Source organism: Pseudoliparis swirei, chromosome 13 (assembly GCF_029220125.1).
Source record: "Pseudoliparis swirei isolate HS2019 ecotype Mariana Trench chromosome 13, NWPU_hadal_v1, whole genome shotgun sequence".
NCBI classification, from domain to species: Eukaryota; Metazoa; Chordata; class Actinopteri; order Perciformes; family Liparidae; genus Pseudoliparis; species Pseudoliparis swirei.
Window position 1 is genome coordinate 16,491,638 of NC_079400.1, and position 27,153 is coordinate 16,518,790.

General features: G+C 42.4%; 1 protein-coding gene across 1 annotated transcript; it reads right to left on the reverse strand.

Moving 5' to 3' along the window:
- On the reverse strand, positions 1-26,602 carry itga3b (integrin, alpha 3b). Its single transcript, XM_056430438.1, has 26 exons — positions 26,334-26,602; positions 14,231-14,355; positions 13,008-13,090; positions 11,430-11,667; positions 11,120-11,218; positions 10,808-11,012; positions 10,249-10,442; positions 9,704-9,792; positions 9,465-9,601; positions 9,239-9,325; positions 9,083-9,147; positions 8,783-8,928; positions 8,517-8,663; positions 8,301-8,398; positions 7,514-7,682; positions 7,302-7,376; positions 6,919-6,998; positions 6,637-6,714; positions 6,417-6,519; positions 5,948-6,124; positions 2,929-3,060; positions 2,299-2,412; positions 2,063-2,161; positions 1,862-1,987; positions 1,499-1,654; positions 1-1,135 (listed from the first exon to the last, which is right to left on the reverse strand). Exons 1-25 carry the CDS (start codon positions 26,501-26,503, stop codon positions 1,544-1,546), a joined length of 3,147 nt encoding a protein of 1,048 aa, XP_056286413.1. The 5' UTR covers positions 26,504-26,602; the 3' UTR covers positions 1-1,135; positions 1,499-1,543.
- Between the last annotated feature and the right edge of the window lie 551 nt (positions 26,603-27,153).

The following is a 27,153-nucleotide window of genomic DNA, read 5'->3' on the forward strand; positions in this document are numbered from 1 at the left end:
TTCAAACAAGTCCATTTATTGTTAACCTGTCTCTATGTACAATTTATAACATCATCATCTCTGCTAGAGCTTACAGTATCCAGACATATACAACATCATGTATTATTTACTCCAGTGTCATGACTCCCTATTGTGGTATTATTTAAAGATACATTCTTTACTGTAATAACACAAGACAATGTAATAAATAATAATCTAATTGTTCTCCCATCATCTCATCAACACGTTTGATAATTCTACAGACAAGTTACTGCGTTTCAACTTGTTGCCGGGGTGTGTGGATGACTCTATTCATGTCCAGCTGGGTTACATATTATTCATCAATTATGACCATTTATTTTCTCCATAGTTCTCTATATTTATTCCCTGAAACTAGGGAAATATTTCTTATATTCCTTAAAAAACGCAAAAGCGCCTTTTTGAACTTTTTTTGGAGATCAGTGCCACAACCATACCTGTATTTGAGTTGTTATTCTATGTGATGCTTGCCGAACACCGACATGGACACATTCACATGAACAGAGGAATATGCTGGTCAGCATATTCTAAGTGCAGTCTGAAAATTATTAATGCGATACCCGGGGACTGAAAAACATACACAATCACAGAGAAGCTCAGTCCTCTGAGGAAAACAAAAAAATGATGATTGACCTGCAACGTAGCTTGGAGGATTTTTTTAGAAAGAATAAAACGGAAATGTAAATACAATAATCAAAAAAACATTTTTCTGGAATGCAACCCCGATTCCCAAACTGCATTCATCTTAAAATACTTGCCAAATTACCGTCGCTGAGACAAACAGTTCAGGATATTGCACCGAAAAAGAATGAAATGAAATTAGAATGAACTTTCTTTTTAAAAATGGACTGCACTGTCCGCAATTTGTCCACACGCGCGTGGCTCGACCGAGCCGAATGTTCTTCGTTTGACCCGCGTCACACCGGTGTGACGGTGAGTGGTTAAGGCCTCAGTCGTAGTAACGCTGCATTTCTGTCCAGTTGGTGATCCAATACTTTTTCTGCGGCTCCTCGAGCTGAAATCCAAGATTGAACTGATACCGCTCAGCCTTGAGAATCTTCACCCCCTGGTGCTTTGTCATTATCCGGTAGTAGATGGCTCGCTTGAAGAATCCAAGCTAGTGGGGAAAGAGAGAGAGAGAGAGAGAGAGAGAGAGAGAAAGGTGACATTAAAGAGGATACACTTAAATAGCAGGTGAGCTGGGATTTTAATGGCGAGTTGAGAATGAGATTTAGGATTCATAGTCTGAGGAAGATCAAGTAAAGTATAGATTGACCCACTGTGTAAAAGGGAGAGGGCGATTAAAGTCGTAAAGACAAAGATGATATAAAATCATCAGCAGTTCACACTAATAGCCTGAAAGGGAAAAAGAAGTGAAGTTAGGAAGACACAAGGAGCGGACATAGAAGAGAAAGTTGAATCACACCCCAAGCTTAAGTGATAGTATCCATAGAAAATCCATTTGTGTGGGCATCGTTACCCAAAAGCCCCACTGGTGTTTTCTGTTTGGGGACCCATGGGGGCCTCAGTAGTCCTCAGTAAGCTTCTCTGTCTCAGAGGGCTGGATCTTCATCTCAGCCTTCTGGGCTTTGGCCTCATACATCTCCCTCCTGCTGGCCCTCTGGAAGAAGCCACACTGGGGGTGGAGGAGGAGGAGGGTGCATGTCAAAGGTTAGACTAAAGGCTCAAAAATGGAGGTAATAAATCAGCTCTCGTATAATCCAGAAAGGACTGTTGGTGTGAGAAGAATATGATAGTACACAGAGAGAGATTCGGCGCTCTTCTGTGAAATACAGCATGTGCAGGTCACTGTAATCAGTGCAGGAGTGATTGGCAGTCTTACCTTCCATAGTATAAGAATGATTATTCCCAGGAGGAGAATTCCCGCTACAGCTGCAGAGATGATGATCCACAGCGGGAGCTCGTAGGGCGCCTCATCACTTTCCAGTGGTTCTATTTCTACAGTGAACTACAAGGAAGGTGGAGAGAGTCACGTAAAATCATCATCGTCATCGTCGTCATCACAATCATCATGATTACACACCACGGTGGTCTGACTGTCCATCCTGATGGTTGGTTTATCTGTAATGAGCTTCAGAGTGGCTTGACCTCTGACCCTGATTCTCAGAGCGTTGGAATAGTCCTGCAAGAACACACACACACACACACACACACACAGCAAGAAAACACTTTTAAAAAAGAAGTCAAAGGACGCCATGGACAATTTTATTCAATTATTAATAATGTGCGTGTGTGTGTGTGTAAAACTGGAGAGCTGACCTCTAGCATCGTACTGTTCCACAAACGGGACTGGACATGAATCTTGGCTGAATCTGTGACGTTGAGCAGCGGGCAGTTAAAGGTCACGCATCGCGCCGTACCTTTTGAGCATTCCTACAACACACGACGGCAAACAACTATGACGCAAACACGGACAGTTACACAATTTTGATTTAGCAGATTTCATTTTTTCAAGATGTACACATTATCAAACATTTTTGACAGTTTAGAGAATTCTATTTAACGTCTGGCAGCCCTTTGGGTTTCACTAAATTATACTGTTATAGGGGTTTAAGGTTTTTGCTGGTCAGTACAGGCTGAGATTCACTTCTGCACTCAGTCATAACATTCTTCACCATGTTGAGTGAAAGTAGGTCGTTGCTAATGGTTTCTAGCCACACTAGTGGTCTCCCAGACTGAAACATCTCAGCAACAATCAGGACGATTGCCGTGACATTTCGTAAAGATATAAATCATTCCCAGAGAAGGAAATCTGCAGATTTTGGTCCCACCAGCAATACGATGCAGTCATAGTCATGGTTTTTTATCAAATATAATATATATATGTCTTTAAATAACGCATGAAAGCTTGTTCATGAGAGTGCTTGGCAAGCCAGATCTATTTCTTACCAACAGGTATGACTCTTTGCGAAGGCTGAGCAATTTGATGGCTGCCTGTGGCTCAACAATCCGTGGCTTTGTTGGATCGATATCGTCCACCACGATCTGTCTCTTGGTGCGCTTTCGTCCGCTCTCTGACAACTGGAAGACAAGAAAGTGGGAAGGGAACATTAAATAAGGAAGCAGATGAGACAGAGACATGACATCAGAGGGTTTGTTGTAATTGCTGGTTTTGATAAAGACATTAGGCTACCAACTTCTTCTGAGAATAGCACTGTCATTTCTGCCTTCTATTTCTATGCTGCACGCGTTATTACTTTCTATTTGAGGCTCTGTGAGGTCTGGATGTGAGTTGAGACACGTACACTTTCCAAAATGTATTTCTGAACAACTGTGGTTTGGCTTTGAGAACGTTTTCACACCCCTTTTTTCTCCCACTGACATTTACTAATACAGCTCAGGCTGCTTCAGTTCGCTCACATCAGGATGAATTACAGTCCACGCAACACGCCTGTGAAAAGCACATCGCGGGCAGCAAACAACCTCAATCTGCGAGCAGCGTAGCAATGTCAAGATGACATTGCTAATAGCCTGTGGTGTACTTTTTTGTCAGGTATGAATGCTAAACTGAGACGGTGAGCAGTGTCAACAGTAAACCTGCAAACATCAGTGTGTCAGTTGTCTTTGGGAGCATGTTAGCATGCTGGCATTAGCGTGCTGGCGTTAGCATTTTGCTCAAAAGGCCGCAGTGAGATCAGATGCTAGCACGTATGTAGACACATATTTTCACATTCTTGTTATTGGTTCGAGGCATCTAATTAAAGCCAGGAATTATAAAGAAGGAAAAAGTTTCACACTATGTTGCTATTTGTTTTAACTATGCAGGGGTAGGGGAGAGCGGGGTAATGTGATACACTTTTTACATTTGCTCCCCTCAGTAAAACGTACTCATTTCCCATTAATTCAGGATGTTACCAAGCAATGTACGTTATCAGAATGTCTTTTGGACAAAGGGCAGTGAAAATATGATTGTTTAAAAAAAAGTGGTCTTGTGTCTCACTTTACCCCTAAACTGGGGTAAAGTGAGACAGACCTGAGAAGTCAAGGGGGTAAAGTGATCCACTTACTTTTTCTATTTTAAAACTACCATAACAACACATGTTGTAATAGTTACAATCCTGACAGCTAGATTGACAACTACACATTCCAAAACTAATATCGGACTAGTAATAGAATCATGGAGATTAAGATCAATTAAGCACATTTATTTAAACACTTGAAAGTAACTCCGAACAAAATCCTATAGCAAAATGTTTTAATTAACAATCAAATGAGAGATAGAACCAGTTAGATTAGAACTCATATGCCAGTTCACGGCAATCAACTGGAGCAAGGCCATGGAACTGGTCAGCTAGTTGTTTCAAGTGTTTGATCCTCCTCCATCTCATCTGTAAATATTCTCTTTGCCTCAGCTACTGCACCCCAGGATACTGATTTTACTTCCCCTTTCTATTTTTCTTTATAAATCTTTCGAGGGTTGTTTTGTCAATATTTCTATCCCTTCCAGCTTTTCTTAAGGACTTACACTACCGTTCAAAAGTTTGGGGTCATCCAGACAATTTTGTGTCTTCCATGAAAACTCACTTTTATTTATAAATGAATTGAACATTTCATAGAACATATAGTCAAGACATTGACAAGGTAAGAAATAATGATTAATAATGATTAATATTTGAAGTAGTAAGGAAAGCCAGTTGTATAGCTTATATCACCAGCACAACTGTTTTCAGCTGTGCTAACATAATGTCACAAGGGTTTTCTAATCAGATATTAGTCTTCTAAGGCGATTAGCAAATGTACCATTAGAACACTGGAGTGATCGTTGATGGAAATGGGCCTCTATACACCTATGGAGACATTTCATTAGAAACCAGACGTTTCCACCTAGAATAGTCATTTACCACATTAACAATGTATAGTGTGTATTTTTGATTAATGTTATCTTTATTGAAATAACAGTGCTTTTCTTTGAAAAATAAAGACATTTCTAAGTGACCCCAAACTTTTGAACGGTAGTGCATGTCCTTGCATGACCTCAGCGGCTGCACTCTCCATCTCTGCAAGGGGTGTTTGGCCCCATGTTGTCTTCCTGGTGTAGTTTCTTGGCATGATGGCTTTTCTACAATGTTTATGATATTACAAATACAACATAATTAATGTAATATTACACTCAAATATCTTTAAGACGAAACTTAACTTGGGGTAAACTGTCTCACTTTACCCCATAACATTTGTCTCACTTTACCCCACAGCCACTATTTTAGAAAAAACAACATATCTTAGCCATTCAGGCTAATCTTCAGCTCGCATCAATCACATGGTTGTATATGTTAGAGGTTCATCGACATGTATGATATATGGTTTTCTACCTAAATCAATTTGTTTTGACACAAAAGTTGATTTAGTTCACAGCAGGAGAATTTACTTTTACATGCAAAAAACTAATTTTTGTGAAAAAACATACTTAACACAGCACCAGCACCACTTCTTTTTCATGGCAAGGGGGGAATGGGAGGGGCTTGAAAACATAATTCTCACATTACCACAAATGGGTTCCTTTGCCTAGATACAGGGGGTGTCTCACATTACCCGATGTCCCACATTACCCCGCTCTCCCCTACCTGATGATTTAGGAATAGCTTATTTACAAATGTTCACGAACAAATTACATATCCAATTATTAATGCAATTGAAAATAGTCTAAACAAATCCTGTTACAAAAAAGGTGACATGATCCCAGTATATTTTAGTGCCATTTTTGGATGATTATCAGGATAATAGCCTACTGTGAATTGCAAATATTTTGGCCAGGATAATCGAGACATGAAATTTGCATTTGAGGAAATGCCCTCAAGATGTTCCTGACATATCACATATGTGCCTACAGACGTACAGACGGACAACTCTAAAAAACAATCCCTCTTTCCACGGCTGTCGCCAGGGCACAGGCAATAAAGAAAAGCCTTACACTGAGGTTAAGTAGGTTGACAACTTCTCCGGGAGGGTTACAATCCACCTCTGATTCCCCCGTCACAGAAATCTTCGTCAGGTACAGCAGCCACTTGCCGTTGACTACCTCGAAGGGCCACTCAAACTCCACAGCCAGGGTCCCCATGTCTCCCAGGGGCTGTCCCCTCATGTTCACCTAGTGGTGAAGAATTCAGTAGCACAAAAAAAAAAGAAATCTCAGAAATAACAATATGGTGTGGAACAACAGTCAGGGCTTTACTTTGTGACCTTTAAATAGTAGCCACCCCTGGTCACGCTCACACCACAAACCATGGCTCAGACAACAATCCCTTACCCCGCACAATATTAAACTTCTGAAGAATTAAAGTTTTGGGTGGAGAAGAGGGAAACGTTGGTAGAACACATAATATAGACGCGGTATACAATCCTGGAGGTCTAATATAGACTGAGTGGTGCCGGTGACTCACGTTGAAGGTGAACTCCACCAGACTGCCCACGTCACTGGTGTTTACCAAGGAGGACTCGCCTGTCACCGTCCCACTGAATTCTGTTTTTACCAGCGCGTTGGCTCTGGACCGGGTGAGAGTTAGAAATTATTGTACATTGTGCAAGTACAAATGTATTGCTGTGACATTAACTACTTCGATGCCCGTGGCACGTCTGTGGTCTTTAGGGAATGGGACTCACATGGAGAAGGAGGGGAGGATGGTGTTTTTAATCAGCAGGGCCACAGGCACAGGCTTCATGTCACTCTGCTCACTGAGACTGAAGAAACAACCTTTATTACGACACTGTGTAATACTGCCAGTGTAATATTTACTGTACGTTAGAGCCACGAGAGCAAACTGCACCGTTAGATTTGATATTGAAAATAAAACTGCAGCAAAATGCTAAACTGTGGAACCAAAACTGGGATCCAAGTCTTTAATAAAAAGGGAACAAAATGGAGCATCAATGTTAAACACTTACGTGGACAGAAGCAGGTGGGACTCGATCTCTTGTGTGTACAAATTGATCCCTGCGGTCTCAAACATGAGGGTGAGCAACACCTTATCGTGGTAAAATGAGAGAATGAGAGGCGTCAGGTTGAGGAGAGCAGTCAACATGTAGCTCAGTGGAGTAAGAGGGCCGTCCGGCAACCGGAAGGTTGTGGGTTCGATCCCCGCTCTCCCCATTAGTTGCAAGTCGAAGTGTCCTTGAGCAAGGCACTGAACCCCCAGTTGCTTCCCGGGCGCATCACCGCAGCCCACTGCTCCTTAATAACTAAGGATGGGTTAAATGCAGAGAACTAATTTCCCCTTGGGGATTAATAAAAGTGTATATTCTATTCTATTCTAAATTAAAAAACATACTTTTTCATTGCCTCTCAGAGGATTCCCCAGCTCACAGATCACGGTGCCATCCAGGCGGCATTGTACATCATGGTCCTGAACACAAAATCGAGAAAGTGAACAAAATAATGACATGTGATGGCAGACATAAATAAAGATATGACAGTGTTATATCAGTGAGGAAATGAGTAACAAATGGACATTAGCCATCTGCTGCCCTCCAGTGGACGTACCGCTGACCTGACGCCAGAGTATCTCAGTGCGTCGGGGATCGTGACGTTGAGCATGGCCTGGTGGGCGTCTTCTCCAGGTTTTCCCGGAGCAGGAAAGTTGGTGACGTTCACCATCAGCCGTATTATCTTTATTCTGCTGTTGAACTGAAGTATCTGGAATTTCCCATGACTGGACAGAGGGATACATGTACAATGTGTATTATTTCATCACTGCATTCTTTACCAATAATTTGGACTAATTAATACATTGACGAGACCATTTGCTTCCAGGTATTGCTTGCATGTGCATGTGTACGCATGTGGATGGGACAGCTTATGACTGTGACAGTGCCTACGTTCTGAGAGAAGCATTTGGGATTGTTACACATTTCAAAGGGCACAAATAAAAACAACAATGTTTGACGATCTGGGAATAGCACTCTTATGTCTGTGCACTAGATATAAAGTTACAGCCTGAAGCAGAAGCTCAGCGGAGCATTATGAATGGAGCCAGCTGGACTTGCTCTGTCCAAAGATAACATGCATCAAATAAACAAACCATATATAAACATGTTACATCCCTATTTCTAGTTGTTTTAGGTTAACCAACTGATATTAGTTTGTATATTATATATGTAATGGTATCAATCTTCTCATCTAACTCTTGACAAGAAAACAAATACACCTATTTTCCAAAATGTCCCCAAAAAGCCATATGCGACTTCCATCCCTAAAAAAAGTTTTCCGTAAAAGCTTTAAAAAACAGTCTCGGTCAAAGAGGGTTTAATAATTCAGAATTTCATTTCACCTGGGGTAAGGCTTATCCTCGTTGTCAACAAAGTGGGCTTTCAGCAGCAGGTTGCTGCTACATTTGTTGTCTGAGCCACACTCCTTCTGAAAGTTGACCTGCAGAGGATGGAACACATGATATTGCATCATACCGTCCCTGGGGAGTTTCACACATGTGCTTATAATCATATACAATGTGACTTATGAATGAAGCTTATGCACCACATCATCATACCTCCGCTCTCTGAGTGAGTTGCTGCTCTTGACTCAGAATCGGGAAGGAGTCGAGGTTCTGCAGGGACCGTCTGGGTTTCAAGTTCTGTTTGTGTAAGGACATGTTGAGGGAGAAGACCACCGGCTCCAGTTTGTCTCTCACAGGCGCCTGGAGAATCATCCAAGAAGTCTCATATTATTAAACACATCGTGGTTATTGGGCAACAGCTGTAACACACACACACACACACACCCACACACACTGATGCATTTGTATTGAGGATTTACCACGAGGATCAGTTTCAGTTTATGACACGTGGATTTGGAGGACAGCAGGTTCAGGGAGCCGGTGTATGTGTCGTCGTTATCTTTTAGGAAACGAACACGAGGGCTTCTTCTCCTCTCCATGTCGGCCTCCACCGTGTACTTCACCGCTTCACAGAGTAGAAACACACACACAGCGTGTTATGGAACACCACAGCAGCCAATAGAGCAAGGCCTCAACAGTTTGTGACTATAGATATATATACATGTAGATTCAGAATTGCATTTACATGACTGGAATTTAAGGAAAGGAAGACCGCTTACTGATATTTTTCAAGTTTTTGTTTCCATTGCTCAGAGTGAAAGACATACACAGAGTCACTGTGATGCTGTGAAACACAATGATAAAAATGAATGTATTTTCAAACGAAATCCCAATTAGCCAGTTTCAGATTGAGGCGTCCTGAGAAGACATCTCACCACGGCGTATTCCCAAGACACTGATTAGGGTCCACAATCCTGGGCTTGGCAGTGAAGTTCCTCGTTAAGTGAAGGACTGGTCGAGCCCTGAAAACGAGAGGAAGAAGAATATTACTGTGCCCAATGAATATCGTTGCGTGAAGAGTAATCATATTTAACATTTACAATCAGAAGTAAATAAATAAATAAAAGTCCATGTCATATTTAGCCTCTCCCTCATTTGTACCTAAGCAGAGCCATGCGGTCATCCAGAGAGCCAATCAAGATGTCGGGATAACCGTTTTCATCCATGTCCACCCCTCCGTTGATGGAGTAGCCGAACGTGTGGAACTTTCCATTTCCCACCGACTTACCCTCAATTACCTGCAGAGGGCGACGATGACAAATACAAGGTCAACGCAATAAAATCTGTCTCTTTCAGAGCGTGTCTGAAGTGCAATCCTGTGGCATTAGAACAGATATTACCTGACTGGGCGTCTGTGAGATTCCATTTTTACTTCCCATCCATATGTAAACCTTTCCTGTGTTGTGGAATGGAGCTCCCACTGCAAAGTCTGAAGACATAAACCATGAGAGTAAAACATAAAGAGGACACATGCAAAGGAGCAGCCTGCTGAGAAGAAGCTAAGGGCGGTCTGTGCATGGAATATACGTATATTGCCCTCTAGGTGGCAGCATAGTACTACTTAAAGTTTTAAGCATAATTAATAATCACACAAAGTCTCAATGTGGGACTGAATGCTTCCTTTTTACCATTGTTTTTATAGCAGAACAGTTAGTTTGCTAATACGCAGTAGTATCCACACAGGGAAACCAAATAATAGACACACTTTATCAAATAAAAATAAAAATTTAAGTAGAAATATCTGCATTGACATTTCACAAAATGTTTTTGTATTTGTTCTTACTCAATGAACTTGTGGGCCATTTTTTTGGGTCTTTTTTCAACTTTTCCATGACATTCACTTTATTTTGCCGTGTAAAAGAAATGTTGCGTTCAGGAGTCTCACCTTGGAATCCGTCTTGGTTGACATCGCCGATGGGAGCCACCGCGAAGCCGAAAGCAGAGGCCGAGGGGCCCTTGAGCACGACGCTGGCGGTCTCCTGGAACGATCCGTTCTCATTCATAAAGATGTACACCGCCCCTCCCTCGTCCTTCATACGATCAAAGTAAAATGGGGCGCCCACGATCAAGTCGTTCCAGCTGTGACAAGCAAAGAACATTTGCAAAAAGATTCTTTAATATGCAAAATACCTGCACACAGACACTATACAAATTTTCAGTTTCAGTTTCTAGTTATTTCAGTGACCATTGTAGGGTTTTCTTTCTTAAGTGTACCAACAATGTTCTCCACGTATATATATATATATATATATATATATATATAAAAACACAAAACACAAATTACATTGTGAATCCTTCTGTGCACATTCATTAATATTGAGACTGATCTGACTCCAACAGATTTAAAAGAGAGTCTAATTGATTCGCGGATCATTTCTTAATGGACGATATTTGAAACAACAAGCTAAAGATAGCAATTTTCAGTGCTGTGTGCAGAGACTCACTCGTCATTGTTGAGGTCTGTGACAGCCAGGCTGTTCCCAAAGTAGGACCCCACTTGTTCCCCGGGGATGATGAGTGCCGGCTCGATTTTTTTGTCGGTCTTTCTTCCCAACATTACAGAGCCCTTGGACTCGTCCCTCGGAGACCCTGTCACCACTGTGTACTCGTCACGGCTGAGCATCTTCCTCTCTTCAAGAACCGAGTAACCTGCGGGAGACAGCATTTGAGATGCACTGTCATCGGACTGTGGGAAGGGTAAGAGGCTTGGAATTAATTCATATATTTATATGATGCAAAATGTACTGTGTATTTACCCATATAACTGTATCGTCTTTTCAGCTGTCCAAAGTCTCTGCCTATAGAGTCCCAGGCATTCGCTGGATCTGGATCTCTCCACGTTACATGCACATTTCCTTTATAAAAAAGCAGGATTATACAACAAGTTTATGTCTGCTTCATGCACAAAGGAGCGCTTTCCCAGACAGAGAATAATCCCAGAGTTAGACTAACACTAGAATTTAGCAGACATGCACAGGTTTTAATCTCCGTCTGTGAAACCGGGCCATTATTTCAGTGTTAAGCAACAAAACACACTTTCTTTGGCGTTAACTCTTTAGCGCCCACCTTGCCACAAGTAGCTGCCTGTAGCGCCAATGTAGACGTCAGTGTCTGTCATGCCGCCCGAGATGCCCATGTTGCACATGCCCTCGAGCTCCATGTCGTAGTTGGGGTTGCAGACCTCATAGCTGTAAGTCTGCCAGTCGTCGTTGGGGTCAAAGGTCAGGTCGTTGCTCCTGACGTAGCACTTTCCTATCATCCGCCGCTGCTCTTCTGTGATCTTCACGTAGCGATGCCCGCATGCCTGGACACCAGAGAACAGTGTGCATTCTGGGACATCACGGACTGTGTAATTGCTCTAATTTACAATGTGTCAAATCTGGCATGAAGACATGGGATTGTATCTGAGCTAGAATTACACACAAAAAAGGAATGTCTTACTTTGCTAAGGAATATAAGATGGCAAAGAGCCAAAAAATCTTTTAACCCTTGTGTTGCCTTCGGGTCATTTTGACCCAAATCAATATTACACCCTCCCCCCGCCTTCGGATTAATTTGACCCCATTCAATGTTTAATGTCGGTGTTCTTTCGGTAGTCAACAAACAAACATAAAGTGCCTCACACTTAAACTTGGAAAACAATATTAATTCTAATAATTTTCTGGAGGTTTTAATTGCTGGCGTCAAATTGAACCCAAAGGGTAAAATATGTTAGTAAATATAAAGGTAACAAGAGGGTGAAACATTGAATCGGGTCAAAATGACACATAGGCGGGGGGAGGGTGTAATATTGATTCGGGTCAAAATGACCCGAAGGCAACACAAGGGTTAAAGTAACTTTAATTAAAACAATACCCCAAATAAATTCCTGATCATTACAGTAGTATTGCCCATTTTTTGTGTGTTGTTTTTTAACAATATATGTGACACATATATATGGAGAATAATAGGAAAGAAATACAGAACTAAATCAAACATACGCTATTTAATCAATCTGTGAAAATAAATACAAAATGTGTGTTGCAGTTTCCAGCATTACAGTAATAGAACTATTAGAGGTGAGCTCCACTATTTAACTATTTAAAATTAAACAAATAATAAGGGTAAAATGGATATTAAAAAAAAGAAGCATTCCTGTGTTATAATGAAATGGAAAAATCTTGCTTGAGAAATACAATATATTATGTATGACCATGATTTCATTATAACTCTACCAGGCAATTCATGCCTGCATGTGTCACGTTGTCTTATTTACTATTTACTATTTAAAATTAAACAAATAGATAGGGTAAAATGGATAATAAAAAATAAAAAAATGTAACCAAAGGGAAAAAAAAGCGTTCCTCTGTTATACTAAAAGGGAAAATCTTGCTTGAGAAATATAATATGATACGTATGACCATGATTTCATTATAACTCTGCCTGCATGTGTCACGTTGTCCTGTGTGTGCGTGTCGAGTGCATCACCGGTCGCTTTGTGCTGCAGTACGTATTGCAACAAGCACAGTGTGTCATCTGTGACACTTAATCATGAAACACAAAAGGGTCATATCTCACCCCTCACCCCCAGTGCTGCAGTAAATGTTACCACCTATATAATATTCCACCTGCGACACTAAGAGAGTAAACAGCACGTCATCTCACCAGCACACGTCCCACTGGCTGGCCTCTCTGACTGGCCACTGTCACACCCAGCCACATGCCCTCCACCATCTCGGATGGATTTGCTGTGGACGGGTCAGAGGGTTTGAAATGTTACTATGAAAAAGTGTTGAAGAATCATTTCACATTCAGATTATTCAAATGGTTCCTCTGTGATTAAAAAAAAACAGGTTTCTACTTTTCAGTATGATTAACCAAACAAATCATATTATAATAACCATATTCATGTTAATCACCATATAGAAGAAAACAACTCATTCAACAAATCAACCTAAACAGGCGAGCTTCATTCAAGCCCTGACAAATATGAACCACAAAAATGTGCTGCCTGCGACTGGAGCAACAGTCGCTCCAACCTCAACATCAAAAGTGGAACTCTTTTATTATGGTTCTTACTGGTTGCCTCCGGGGGGGCCTGTTCACCTCCAGGTACAGGAGAGCGGTAAGTCTATCAGTTAATAACCTTCAATTAAGAAAAGAGGCGCTTTCAGAGTTTCATATCCTGGAGCTCATTGTGAAGGTGCAGCAAAGGATCGTGAATGCGAAATGCCAGCGAGTAATTAGACCATGAGGTTGTTTAGAACCGGTTGATTATTTACAGTTATTTGCAAACCGCGAAATCTCCTGCAGTAACCTCGAAGTGTAGAAGGGAAACTCCAGGTCACCTTTAAAGGTCAGTTTACTCACGACGAGCCTGTAAAGGGCCGTGTGTAATGTCCTCTATGGCTCTGAAGGAAGCTTTGACAAGTCTGAGAAAGTTACACTTGAAGATGTCATCGGAGTTATCTTCTCTTGGTTTGAGGGATTATATTTAAATTAACTGAAAGTCTGAATTCCAAATGGAGTGAAAGACGTGTTGAATAGACGGGGAGAAGAGATTTCTAAAAAATATATATGCTGGTGGGGTGAATTATGGGAAATGGAGGAGTTTTTGGATTCCCATCAGCCTCAGCTCTACTTTTTTTGTTTTTAACATTATGCCTAATAAACATTGGCACCCTACACATTGTCACTGTGAGCATTTTAAAACCCAGCTCACTGCCTAAGTGCCTGAGTGCCTCACAGAGCAGCCAAGCATGGCCGTAGACCTCTCTTGTTTTCGACTACCTTCACTCAAACCCCCAACCGGACCTGTACAGAACCTCTGTTCTAACACTCCACGACAAAACGAGGACCCACATCTGAAACGCATGCGTCACGCTTACTTGTGCTGACCAGGTCCATCCTGGAGCAGTCGGTGGCGTCTGTCGTGATGGGACAGGAGTAGACGGCACCTGTCTCGTTGACATTTTTTAAAACAGCTTTCTCTTTGGGTGCTCCTGCAAGAAGCCTGGACAGAAAGACGGGGACAGATTATTAGATTATATCCGACCTTTGTCATTTTGTTGAACAATACAACATTTTGTAACAGCAGCAACAAGAAAAGCTTTATAATAGCCCAAATAATCTAGTTTCAACAGAAAATCCAACAGGTTTGTGTCGTAGTATGTTACTCCCCCCCCCCCCCCCCACACACACACAGAGAGTGAGCCAGTTTAGGTGACCTATGAAAAAATAGTGGAAAGAGTGGAGCAGTCAGAGCGTGAGCAGTCAGAGCGTGACCCGTGACAAGTCTGGTCACGTACACACACACACACACACACGCACACACACACACACACACACACACACACACACACACACACACACACACACACACACACACACACACACACACACACACACACACACACACACACACACACACACACACACACACACTAGCTTCTTGGGGATGGACCTGGTCTTTTTGTCCACTCACCGCAGACACTCCCTACATCAGCACCTATTAACACACTACAGCACTTTGAAGTAGAGGGATTACTCCCTCTACAAGGCTCTGCACTGGCACTCACTATTTACTGTCAGCACAAGATTTATTAGCTCCACTTTGAGGGCGGGGGACGCCAACAATCTTGTTTACAGTGTGTGCGTGTGTGTGTGTGGCAGATGTCCTATGTGGGAAACAAAAGCATAAAGCCATGTAAAGTGTGTTCTTTTCATTCAAATTTTCTGAATGTGCAATGTCGACTGGACAACAGGGGAAAGTCGTGAGTCAAAGCGTGTGGGCCGCCCCTTATTAGACTCAGATAAGTCAGTATTAATACAGATTATGGGTGTGTACTTGAAAAGATACACATTAACAGTACGGTCATTGTGCCTTCAAAATAAAACGTCTCTCATGAGTCAACCCTTCATTGGTCCGACTTGATTGTTGTGTTCTAAACAGGAAGTTAAAAACATGACAAAAGGATGAGGCTTATGAACTACTCCATGTAGTAAAGCTGATTTTAATTCTAATTAGTACAATTTCATAGATTTTCTGAAACATATTTCGCCGTGACCTGTGCCTGCTCACACATTACCAACACATTGGTGGGTTTTCATAAACACAGTAGACACAGTAGCACTGAGTATCAGGCTGTACCACTCCACCACAGCCAAACACACACACACCTGCATAGACAAAATGCCCCCATAAATACTTGGAATCTAATCATGTGAACATCCCAAGACACAAATATGTTCTCTTTAAATCAGAAAGTTTGGCTTTGCATTGGAAATCAGTCACGTCTAAGTTCAGAAGCTCTGGCATACACAGCTATTTGAGAGTGGCCACATTGCTCTAACTAAATATGTTATCGTCCTGCAGCCTTCGTTTGAAACAGAATGGTTCAATTATCCCTTCTTTCTGCCACCAGATGGGTATTATCAGTAATGAATCAATTATCTTGCCATGGTGATGACAAACAGCTAGAGCTGTAGCGAAAGATTGGGCCAGCGGTGTACAGTGGAATGGTAGTCACAGTCCTTGGTTCAGATTATCATTCAGTAATTCAGACAGCAGGAGATTCCACAGGGATTTGTAGTATGAGACAGATATGTGGAGAATCAGGGCCACAGAGTCCCACTGTGAGTGTGTAACCCCGTCCGTAATCTAACCTACTTGTGTGTGTGTGTGTCTGTGCTCCCACACAACAGAAGAGGTAATCACGTGAGCCAGTACAATTGGTACGTAAAGTATTCCGACCCCTTTAAAATGTTCACTCTTTGTTTTATTGCAGCCATTTGCTAAAATCAAAAAAGTTCATTTTATTTCTCAGTAATGTACACTCAGCACCCCATCTTGACAGAAAAAAACAAATGTTGCAAATTTATTAAAAAAGAAAAACTGAAATAACACACGGTCATAAGTATTCAGACCCTTTTGCAAACATTTCTACATTTCAGTTTTTTTCTGTCAAGATGGGGTGCTGAGTGAACATTAATAAGAAATAAAATGAACTTTTTTGATTTTAGCAAATGGCTGCAATGAAACAAAAAGTGAACATTTTAAAGGGGTCTGAAAACTTTCCGTACCGAGGTGTTTTCGTTTCTTGCTTGTCTTCTCCCATAGCCGTAAAATCAGAAGTCAATGGCCGCCTTCCATGTTTTTCAGCTGTAAAGGGCACAGCGCTTTAAAACACTCATTTATAAGGTCAGCAATTATTCTGGGAAAAACCGAGCTGCATATCCAACACCTTTAGAAGAAACAAGAGGGAAACGGGGTCAACCCAGACTGAAAAACTATAAGAGGCCAGTTAGTGAGAACTTGCACACAAAAAAAAAGACCAATTGAGGCACAAAGTCCAGCGCTAATCACATATGCTTAAGGTAAGCCCGAGTAATCTCGGCTGTCAGCGTTGGTTGTTGCAGCAAACCGGAGAGAAATACTTCATAAACATACGCATTGTCGTCCCACTGTCTCAGAGCCACGTGGGTCACCTGTGTTTGTTGTGGAATTTCAACAAGCGCTGATTGATGTATCAGGTTTGACCTACAGTGAAACACACAGCTTCAAAACTCCAAAGGGGTATTTCATGAAGGTAACACTTAAATTAAAGGAATGGTTTGGAAAATATTCACTTCCATGGAGAGAGAGAGTTAGAAGTGAAGATTGAGTGAGGTTTATGAGGCTGTTAGCTTAGCTTAGCACAATGACTAGAAACAGGGGGAAATGGCTAGCTCGGGTCAGTTAAGGCCGCTTGCTAATTGAATAGTTATACTGTATATTGTTTGTTTACTCAGCACAAAAGCCAAATGTGTATGTCATATATCACTAATTGCATAAAAGTACTCGCCCATGAAAACACACCTCACATCCTCTCCTGTGTGCGCTGTCCTCCTTCCTCCCTCCCTGCTCATCACCTCCACATAAACAGGCTGCCAAAGGCCCAGAGAAGGGAAGAGGGGCAACCTGGAGCCACATTCCTCCTCTGAGGACATGTTAAAATCGGTCTCTTTTCCTCAGAAGTGAGAGGAACGGCTGATTAAGCCAAACATTTACTGAGGCGAACACACCCAGCCGAGGTGAACGCTGCCCGCATTCTTGACACCCGGAGCTAAGAAATACCCAGAGGAAGAGAGTTGGATAAACTACAACGACATCAGTGGTGACAGAGGTCAATGTATTGAAGTAATCTGAATCACAACTGCCCACCTCAGCTATACCGACAGCAGCGAAAAACAAAAAAAGGGGGGAGGAGGTGTTGAAAAAAAGCGAGGGAGTGATGAAAGGGAGGGGAAGAGCAAAACTGCTCCTTGTCTCACGGGAGAGAGAAAGAGAAAACACGACAAAGCCTTGTAAGTTTGGTAAACAGACATCTGTCTATAAGACACTCCACACAGTACATGTAGCTCTCTGGTAGTTAATTAAAACTAAGCCCTGGTCTCTCAAGCTCTCCCCCTCCCCCCCCCCCACCTGATGCACCCTGACTCAGAATAACAGCAACCGCACTGAAAACCAGGAAACACAACTTAACTCAACATGACTAAACTCTCTTGGATGACACATCTCCATCTCACAGGCCTCTGCAAGGTCCAACCAGACAATGTGCAGGGCAGAGATGTCCCATTTAGATTACATTCACCTTCAGCCGGGGCCCGTCTTAACAGGAGGGCGATGACACAAAATAGGTCAGATAGCTGGCGCACAAGTTTTTTCACCCTATAAATCTAAGAAAATAGGTGAGATAAGGGGTTGACAAAGAGACCGGGTAGTATCACTGCTGTGAGCGTGAGGCTCACGCATGTGATGGATGGCCTCTCCAGATAAGGCCCAGGGCAACCTGTTTGTCACAGGGTGTGGCTGTGGCCCTTAGGGCAAAGAAAGAAAAAGGTTCAGCTTCGTCTTAGAGAACCTCAGGGCCTGTTTTTCACTCCCAGCAGTTCTTTGAAAACACTACTGATAGAAGGAGAGCAACACATGACGGAAGATGTCGTGATTAGTGATGTCTATACTTTGAGAATCGTGGCAAATCTGCAGGTTCTTCCGTTATTAAAAAGGATATGTGAGGTTACTGTCAGACCCTCTGGAAACAGGTACACACACACACACACACACACACACACACACACACACAAGGATGAGGATGGGGGATTGGTGGAATAGTGCAGGCAAGGTTCAGCAAACCTAAAAAATACATAATTTATATATTTTTTATTTATTTAACCAGGAAAAGCCTCATTGAGATTAAAAATCTTCTTTACAGGAGTGTCCTGGCCCAGACAGCAGCAGTAGCACATTACACAACGTTTCAGACAATACAACATAAAACAGTAACAGACAATATATGTATATATATATATATATATATATATAAAAAATAAAAAAGATAATTTTTTTAGATCACAGCTTGAATAAAACCACAACTAAGACTCAAGTCATCATAACCCAGTTCACACAGGTGCACATACCCCAGTCAAAGAAAACATCTACAACCAGATGAACCTACCTCCAACTCTTTTAATCTATTTTTAATAAGTCTGTGAACGAGAGAAAGGAAAGTCGGTTGGTTGTTCTGCAACGGGCATACGTGGGAGCTGTTGTGGATGATGGATGTGTTGGTGGTAAACAGACGTTAGCCTTTACTGGAGTTTACTGCCATCACATGTTTGTTTCTGTGTAATCTGATATTTCTGCTGGCTGAAGAAATAAAAACGAAACGAATTGAACAAAATACGAGTAAAAGAGGTTTGCCTCGTTATGCTTCTACCATTTTTTAAGTAATGAATATATCACCGGTTGGGGAGGCTCACTCACATTGTGTAACCCTCTCCGCTCTGCACTCCAGCACATGGCTGGTCATGCAGAACAAGTACACACACGGAGCAGGCGCACAAAATGCTATTAATCCTCACCCTTAATTCTAAATCCATTTAAACAGATACACAAACACACACCCACACTGCACCCTGGTATGAGGCACTACAGGCGACTCATATCGATTGTTACTTAAATCCCACTAAGATAATAAATGGACATAATATTGGATGGAGCAATTATATTCTCAGATTGAATCACGCACGAGGACAGGAGCTCTGTTAATGCTCTTGTAATGACTGCACCGAAAGTCTAGAGACATGGTGGCGTTGAATCGTGGTGCACCGTCACTACTGCGCAAGTGTGTGTACTTTTTCACTTTTTTACAATAAATCCGGTTCTTAGTACTAACACGTTGGTAACTCACTGACTGTGTGTGTCTGCACGTTCAGATGAGTCCAACACACCTGCCGTCTCACTACTTCCAAATGTTTATCTATATTTTACTTATAAGACATGAATAAGGCAGAACAATGTGTAAACGAGCTGTAAAACAATCCTTCCCTATAACTGCCAAAGGGTGTAAAATAAATCATTAACAGAACACGCCGAGAGTGAAAGGAAGTCCACGGTGAAGAAACCGTGAGGGCAGCCAGTAAACCATGAGCCAGTCGTGTTAAACTGTGACTTTAACAAAGTCCAACTGTTGGGAAGCGGTCAGAATACTGATCCACTTTAATCTTTAATTCTCAAAGCATTGAAACGTGTGTTTTTCAGTCACACTTCTCTGAGCTCACTGAGTTCAGAGCTCAGCTGGAGAGCAACAGAGCTTGGCCCTCTCATCTCTGTTAATCTGAGAGACAATTCAAGTTGCTTGTGCCAAAGAGTCATAGTAATAATGACACTCTACCTGTGTGGCTGCTTAAAGTTTGATGTTTAATAACAAGAAGAAGAGGAAATGAAATCCTGACATCTTTGTGATGAATGGTGATTTAGTCAAGAGGGGGAAAATAAAGGAGTAATAGAACAATTGAATAGTGTACAATCAAATTAAATATCAGCTTGCACCTGAATTCCTCTCACACACACACACACACACACACACACGCACACCAGTTTAATCTCAGCTGGACAAACATCCTGTTTGAAGACCACCATCTGCCGCTGGTGAAACAGTAACAAGAGAGCAAACTCATTTTGACGCGCTGTGACAAATTAAACATGGCGGCTCATCCCCCCCCCCCCCCCCCGATAATAAACTGACTCTCTTTTCATTAGCGACAAGTAAAAAACCTCGTCTGACTAGGCCAACGTTATTTTGGCTGACGCTTGCCGGTTGGTCTGATAACGTTGGCATATCCAGAGTCAGGTGGGGCCTCTGGGCGAATGATGTCAGACCGGCAACCCCACAGCACTGACACACACACACACACACACACACACACACACACACACACACACACACACACACACCCAGACACACACAGACACACATTGTCCAGCCAGAGCATAATTCTCTAGAGACATGCAGTATCTGGAGCATTGCTGTTAACATGTTGACCCCAGCTGTATGTAAAGGAGGGAGGTGGAGAGGGGGGTAAATGGGGTTTACAGGTGGGCTACCTCCCAGATGACATGAAACAGCGCTGTGTCTGCGTAGTGCCACGTCTTCACTCCGATGTTACTCATCTTATGTAAAAGCGGAGCATGAAACATCTGGTTTTACCTGTGGAGGCTTGAAAAACATGTGCACAAAAGAACATTTAATTCTACTGTTTTAATTTCGCAACACACCGTATAAAAGAGGGGCATTTGATAACTTGTGTTCGGCACAGTTTGTATTGTTAAGGACAGACAGCAAGCTGCCACCTTCACTGACAGCCAGGTAAATACCTCGTGTAAACCTATACGTCGGGATCACTTCCCCTTCAAAAGATGAAAAATGAAGCATAGAGCTTCTCTAGCTGCAGGTATCCCTCATTAGCCCCGAGGCCAGCGGCTTCTTTTCCACACGGTTTGAGGGCATTTGTACAAGCACAGGGAGAAAAAAGGGGATCTCTTACAGTGTTGTTATATAGAAGCAGTCTTCTCTCCAGTGAAAGCCCCGCCATAGAGAGTCTCCTCTGTGGAGATTAGCAGGAGGCCTGATGTCCTGCTGGGATCCATTTCAACATGTTGTTAGAAGCCGTCATTCATTCTGCTGCGACACGAAACGCAGCCCACGGCATTACCAACTGATTGGATACAGTCAATAAATACCATAAAGATTATGACTAGTCACTATGGACACACTTGCACTTAACTTTAGTGAGGTCCTGTAAAGTTGCAGTGGCTCGGCTTCAACTCCAATAAATTACAAAACACTTCACACATATTATAGTTTTCATTGTTGGCGACCACTAAATAAGGAACTCTTTTTTATTGGGTTTATTAACTGTAAATGCTCAACAAATGGTTAAGAAAACATGAATAATGCTTCATAAATCAACTGTAAGCCATTAGAGATAATTTGGGGTTGCCAAGTAATTGAAAGTGGCAATAAGTCTTTAATAAAGGGGTAATTTAACTAGAATACAGGGTTCATATGTTGTTTATAAATGTATTTTGTTATTGGAAAATCATTTAAAAAAGAAATCAGTGGTCCAAGGTGAGTTTTTACAACCTGGCAAACCCAAAATTTGTCCTTATCAATTAGTAAATGATTTGTAAATCGTCATTCAAGCCGACACATAAACTCTGCATCATATTAGAAAAGAATAAGCAACAATAAATAAACAAACTGCCTTCTCAGAAAGTAGTAAATGTTTTTGAGTCTTTGTTCTTCCTATATAATATTACTGATGTTTTCTTTTTACTGGATCATCGATATCTATGTAATACAATAAACTATAATCATTATATTCATATAATGTGTTTGAGGACGGTTTAGCAAATAATATGAAACATACAATATTCCATTTAGCTCACAATGCATTAACATAGTAGAAACAGCATCACAATTAAACTAACAGAAAATAAAAGTGTGTGCACGTCTATGTAAAAGCGCATTCTTTGTACGAGGTTCTAATGGACAACACAGGATTATTATTCGTAAATGTTTCACTCTGGCGCGACACCAGAGCTCTCATAGGCCCACTTCAGAGACAAAGACCGCTAGCGTGTCTGTGAGGGGGGGGATGTTGGATCACAGCCAAGTCGGACATACCCACCTGCATCGCTTACATTAGCCCGTGCAACAGCATGTCATGTCACACACTGGAACATTCAGTTTAAGCGATACCATCAAAGATGTGAGTAGTACACACACACTGGGTGAGTTGATTGATACATGGTGGGTTTATTAAATGTATTTCAAGTAATTAAGTCGTAGGCTTCATGTGCAGGTTCTGTCCAACATACATCGTCATGAACTTTACAAAACACAAGTTGGATTTAGGAATCGGGCGTTTTGATTCCTTTAAACTTCAGGTAGTTGGACGGGAAAGCAGAGCGTGTACTCGTGCATGTTCAAACCGAACATCAGACAGTGTGTCTATAGACCTTGACAGTTCAATCTGTAGCTCACAGCAGAAAGGGTCCATCAAATTAACCGGCTGACTTTCATGGCCTCGGGCCACTGCAGTCAGACAGAGATGAGCTAGAAAAGCACTTCAACTCTGATTAGATATTCGTCAGCCAGTGCAATTAAATCCTTCCTCTCAGGTCGCAGAGGTTCCCACCCATACAAATAAGGAATCTTTGTCTGTTGCGAGGATTTTTTATATTTTGGAGGATTTGTGTGTGTTTGTGTGTGTGTGTGTGTGTGTTCTACAATCGGCCCCCAGAATCACTCCGTCCTGTCTTGTCTCAACCTGAAACCTGGCATGTTGTGACTGTGCAGAGAAGGGTAATACATTCCAAGCATACCATGGGGTCAGGGGACTGAACGAGCCAATAGGTGGCCAGCTGACTATACCCAGTCCCTCCTCCCGGCTACAACAGAGAACAAACAAAAAAGTACCTCTGAAAAAAAAAGAAAAGTGTGATTCAAAGAGAAGTACAAATTGGCCTCAGGTAGCTTTTAAGATAGTTCAGGTGCAGCTCTTCCCCAAGAAGAAGCAATCCCAAATAATTGGTCAGGCACCCTCTTCAATTAAAAAAAACTTCAAATTGCTTCAGTTAAGCTAATATGCACCGCTAGATTCAGACTACTTAGATAATGGCCTTCATCTTAAGAGGGTACGGAACAACTTTATTGCAGAACTGGGAGCGGAGGCCCTCTGTGTTGACTTTCATCCTGGACTCTGTTTGACTCACGAGCAAAGAAATTCAACATCCTACATGTCACGACTGGTTTAAATGCCCAGTCCTTGCATTTTTTAAATATTCCCGCTCTAGCTTGCACCGATGATGAGGAAACACACTCGGTGGTGCGGCGAGACGGAAACCACAAAAGAATCCAGACGACACACAAAGGAAACAGAACGGCACTGTAAAACCAGCGCAAGTCAAACATGAGTAACACCATCAGCACGGTGGGATGCATCGTCACAAATTATACACAACTGGGGTCTGAGGACCGGAGGACTCAGTGGTGGGTCCACAGACAGATGGGATGTTGAGATGGGAGACACAGTAACATTGTGAGAAATGAACATACTACACCTGGTTGAGAAATTCAACACTTAAAGTGAGATGTGGGTTGCGGGGATGTAGGTAAACACTCTACTTTTCGATCACAGGAGGGTGGAAGTGACCAAGATTCTTCAAATTCAGAAACAGTCCGAGTTGACATAAGGCACCAACGCACAACATGAGGCAAGCAAATAGAGCAGCTATGAAATGATGACATCGTTGTTTTGCTTCAGCTTATGAGACAACAAGCCTACATGACACATGTGGTCTTTAAGTGTCCTCAAAGTTAACAGGTATAGTTTGACATTTTGGGGTAATATGTCAGATGAGAAGATAGATACCACACTCGTGTCTGAATGCTGAATGTGAAGTTATCGTCAGCCGGGTTAGCTCCAGGTGCATGACGCCAAACAAAAACATGGCTGACGGTGACAAACTGATGTTTCTTTGACGACTGGAGGCCTTCAAACAATCGGACTACAGCCTCCTGGCAAATATAAACGTTACACTTTCAGAGATTGTTTACTATAACCAGCTACCTAATAATATTGCTGAAATATTATGACATCATTGTGGTGAAGTGGCTAGCACTGTCCCCTCGTAGCAATCACCGATCCCATGTTGTGCGGCCCTTCTGTGTGGAGTGGGTTCCCTCCGGGTTCTCCGGCTTCTTCCACAGTCCAAAGTTAATTAGTTAGGTCAATTGGAAACTCTAAATTGGCCCGTAGGTGTGAATGGTTGTCTGTCTCTATTTGTGCCCCGCGCTAAACTGGCGACCTGTCCAGTAGTCGGGGCCGATCGGCTCCAGCCTCCCCGCGACCCTGAAGAGAAGTCTGGAAAGCGGCATTAGAGATGCCGGTGGAGGGATGCCGTCAGAGAGCTAGCTGCTCCGCTTCCAGCCTCTGTGCCTCCTGAAGCATTTGTATTGATCTTCTCATCCAACTGTCGCCAAGAAAGTACTTTTTTCATTATAAACTTAATCTTGGGGTAGGTTTGCATTTTCCTCCTAAAATAAATCCTTAAACAACCACAATTAAAAGCTGAAATGCAGAAATGAGCACACGTTCACTCACGCCCCTAGCAGTGGACCGATGAGACTCTATACGGCCTCCTTGTCCCCGAGGGCCTCCAGCCTCGTTACCACGGCCATGTGTTCCCCTTCTAGGGTTGCAGTGTGTGGACAGTGACCCCTTCCCTCTGGGGATGGGGGGCCAAGATGGCACATTGATCAAGTGTCATATAGACACACTGCTATATCTATTCTATAAACTATAGGGGACATTTCTGCAGAGATTTGGTGGATAAACTGAGTTCAGACTCACCGGTGACGACACAGAGGAAGTGGGCCCCGCTTTGCAATTTTCTTCTTGCAGTTCCTCTTCAAAGCAGTGCGATGACACAGATAACATTTATGGTCACGCTGTGTGAGCAGGGATGCGGACGGATGATGGGGGCTACTGTAATTAGCCAAGGGAAATCCTAAACACTAAACTATGATACCGTTTGAGGATCTTTCCTTTAGGAAGCTGCACATAAGACGTGATGAATATATTATATTCCTAAAACAAGAAGCGTGTACTTTCATGTAAATCCTCCCACAAGAGCATGTATGTCTCTGTAATACCAATCTACAAGCGAAACAATGAACACTTTTATTGCGCCACCTGATCCCATGTGTCTGGCTGAATGTAACAGGACCGGTGGAAAGAAAGTAAAGCAAGCTATGTCATGGCTTCCTGTCTATTCCTTAATAAATATGTACTCAAGTCAACCCAGAAGTGAGAGATATGGGGATCCATAACTGATCTGATTTTTGTTTTCACTCGCTGTGACCTGAAACGACGTCTTCGGCTTGCATATTGAACTTTATAGCAGCCAAGCCCTCCGACTGTAGTTGTTGGGCCTGTGCACACCTGACACAGCTGTGTCGCCTGCAGCTACAGTTTCTCACAAAAACATGAATTATGGTATTTAAAATGTAGTCAATTATACATGTTCTCCCAGGGGATTGAGTATATATTGGATAATTTCACTTGCAATAATCTGATGACTATATGGACCTATACAGCCAGACACATGTGGATGTTATAACATGTTTATTCATTAACATGTGTTTTATACCCCAGATCCCTGATCGATGATACTTGACTTGTTCTGAGCCCTGATACCAACTTCCGCCGCATGTCCAATTACAAGACTTTCATCAAATAAGAAATCTCATAATCTATATGTCTAAAAGGTCTAAATAGTACATCAGCAGAGACGTAATCCTTTTAATAGGTGGTTTCCTTGAGAGAGAGAAAAGGGAAGTATTTGTGTGATGCGAGAAAGAAAAAAAACAGTGAACAATTATAGGCTCAGATTAGAACCGGGCCACAGGTGTAAAAAGGAAATATACTGTCGACTCCACCGCTTCATCGCGGGGTTCTTTCCGCAGTATTTGGGCGCAAAACGGCGGATAAATGTTGTTTTTTTCCACACACGCCACCTGGACCCAAGCAGGTGCGCATAGAGTCTGCGTATTAAAACCTCGAAAGGAGAGAGAAGTGGAGCATGGTTCTGAGATCACTTACAGGTACTTTCTGTCCGTCTGTTGATGCAGAGCGACTGAGAATCCGAAGAAGCTCCCTTTGGTCGGTCCCTCTTTGACCACGGGGAAGCGCTCATCGATGTTAAATCCAGCGCACGGTCGCGTCCCGTGGTGCACAGCCAGAACCACGCACAGCAAAAGTCTGGGAGACATGTTCTGGGGGCTGTTAATTAAAGCAGCCTCGCACGGGAGCAGTGGGGTTTCTTTTCTTTCCGCAGATCCACGGGTATCCGGCACGGCACGTCTCCCGTCAATGAGCTCCAACAGGTATGCTGCGCTTCACAGAGACCTGCCCATTGAGAGCCGGCTACCCCCCCCCCCTCCTCCTCCTCCTCCTCGCACTCCTCCGTGTGACTCCATGGTGTCGGTGTCTGCCTCCCTCTACCGCCCTCCCCCGCTGCTCTCGCTCCCTATTCTGCACCTCCACACGCACACATTGCGCGCGCACTTTGATTTACACCTTTTCTCGCTCGCAAAAAGTTCCGAATTTCACTTTTCAGAAATAAAGTTTTACGGGGAAAGTGCAAGCTCTGTGTCTGTGCATTATACAGTTCATATATAGTGACTTTCGTTTACATTCATGCATTTGTAAAACTGTAATATAATATAACAGGATATATCTTGATCAATACCTCCATCAACAATATTTATTATATTTATTCTTTTTTTCCCTCGAGATTTTAAACTAATTCTAACCCACTATTAAATTATCTTAATAATACATTACTTTCAGTATTGTATTTCGCTTTTAAGAGCATGAATAAAAATCACAAAAGACAGCCATTATTTCCAGATGTAGGCCT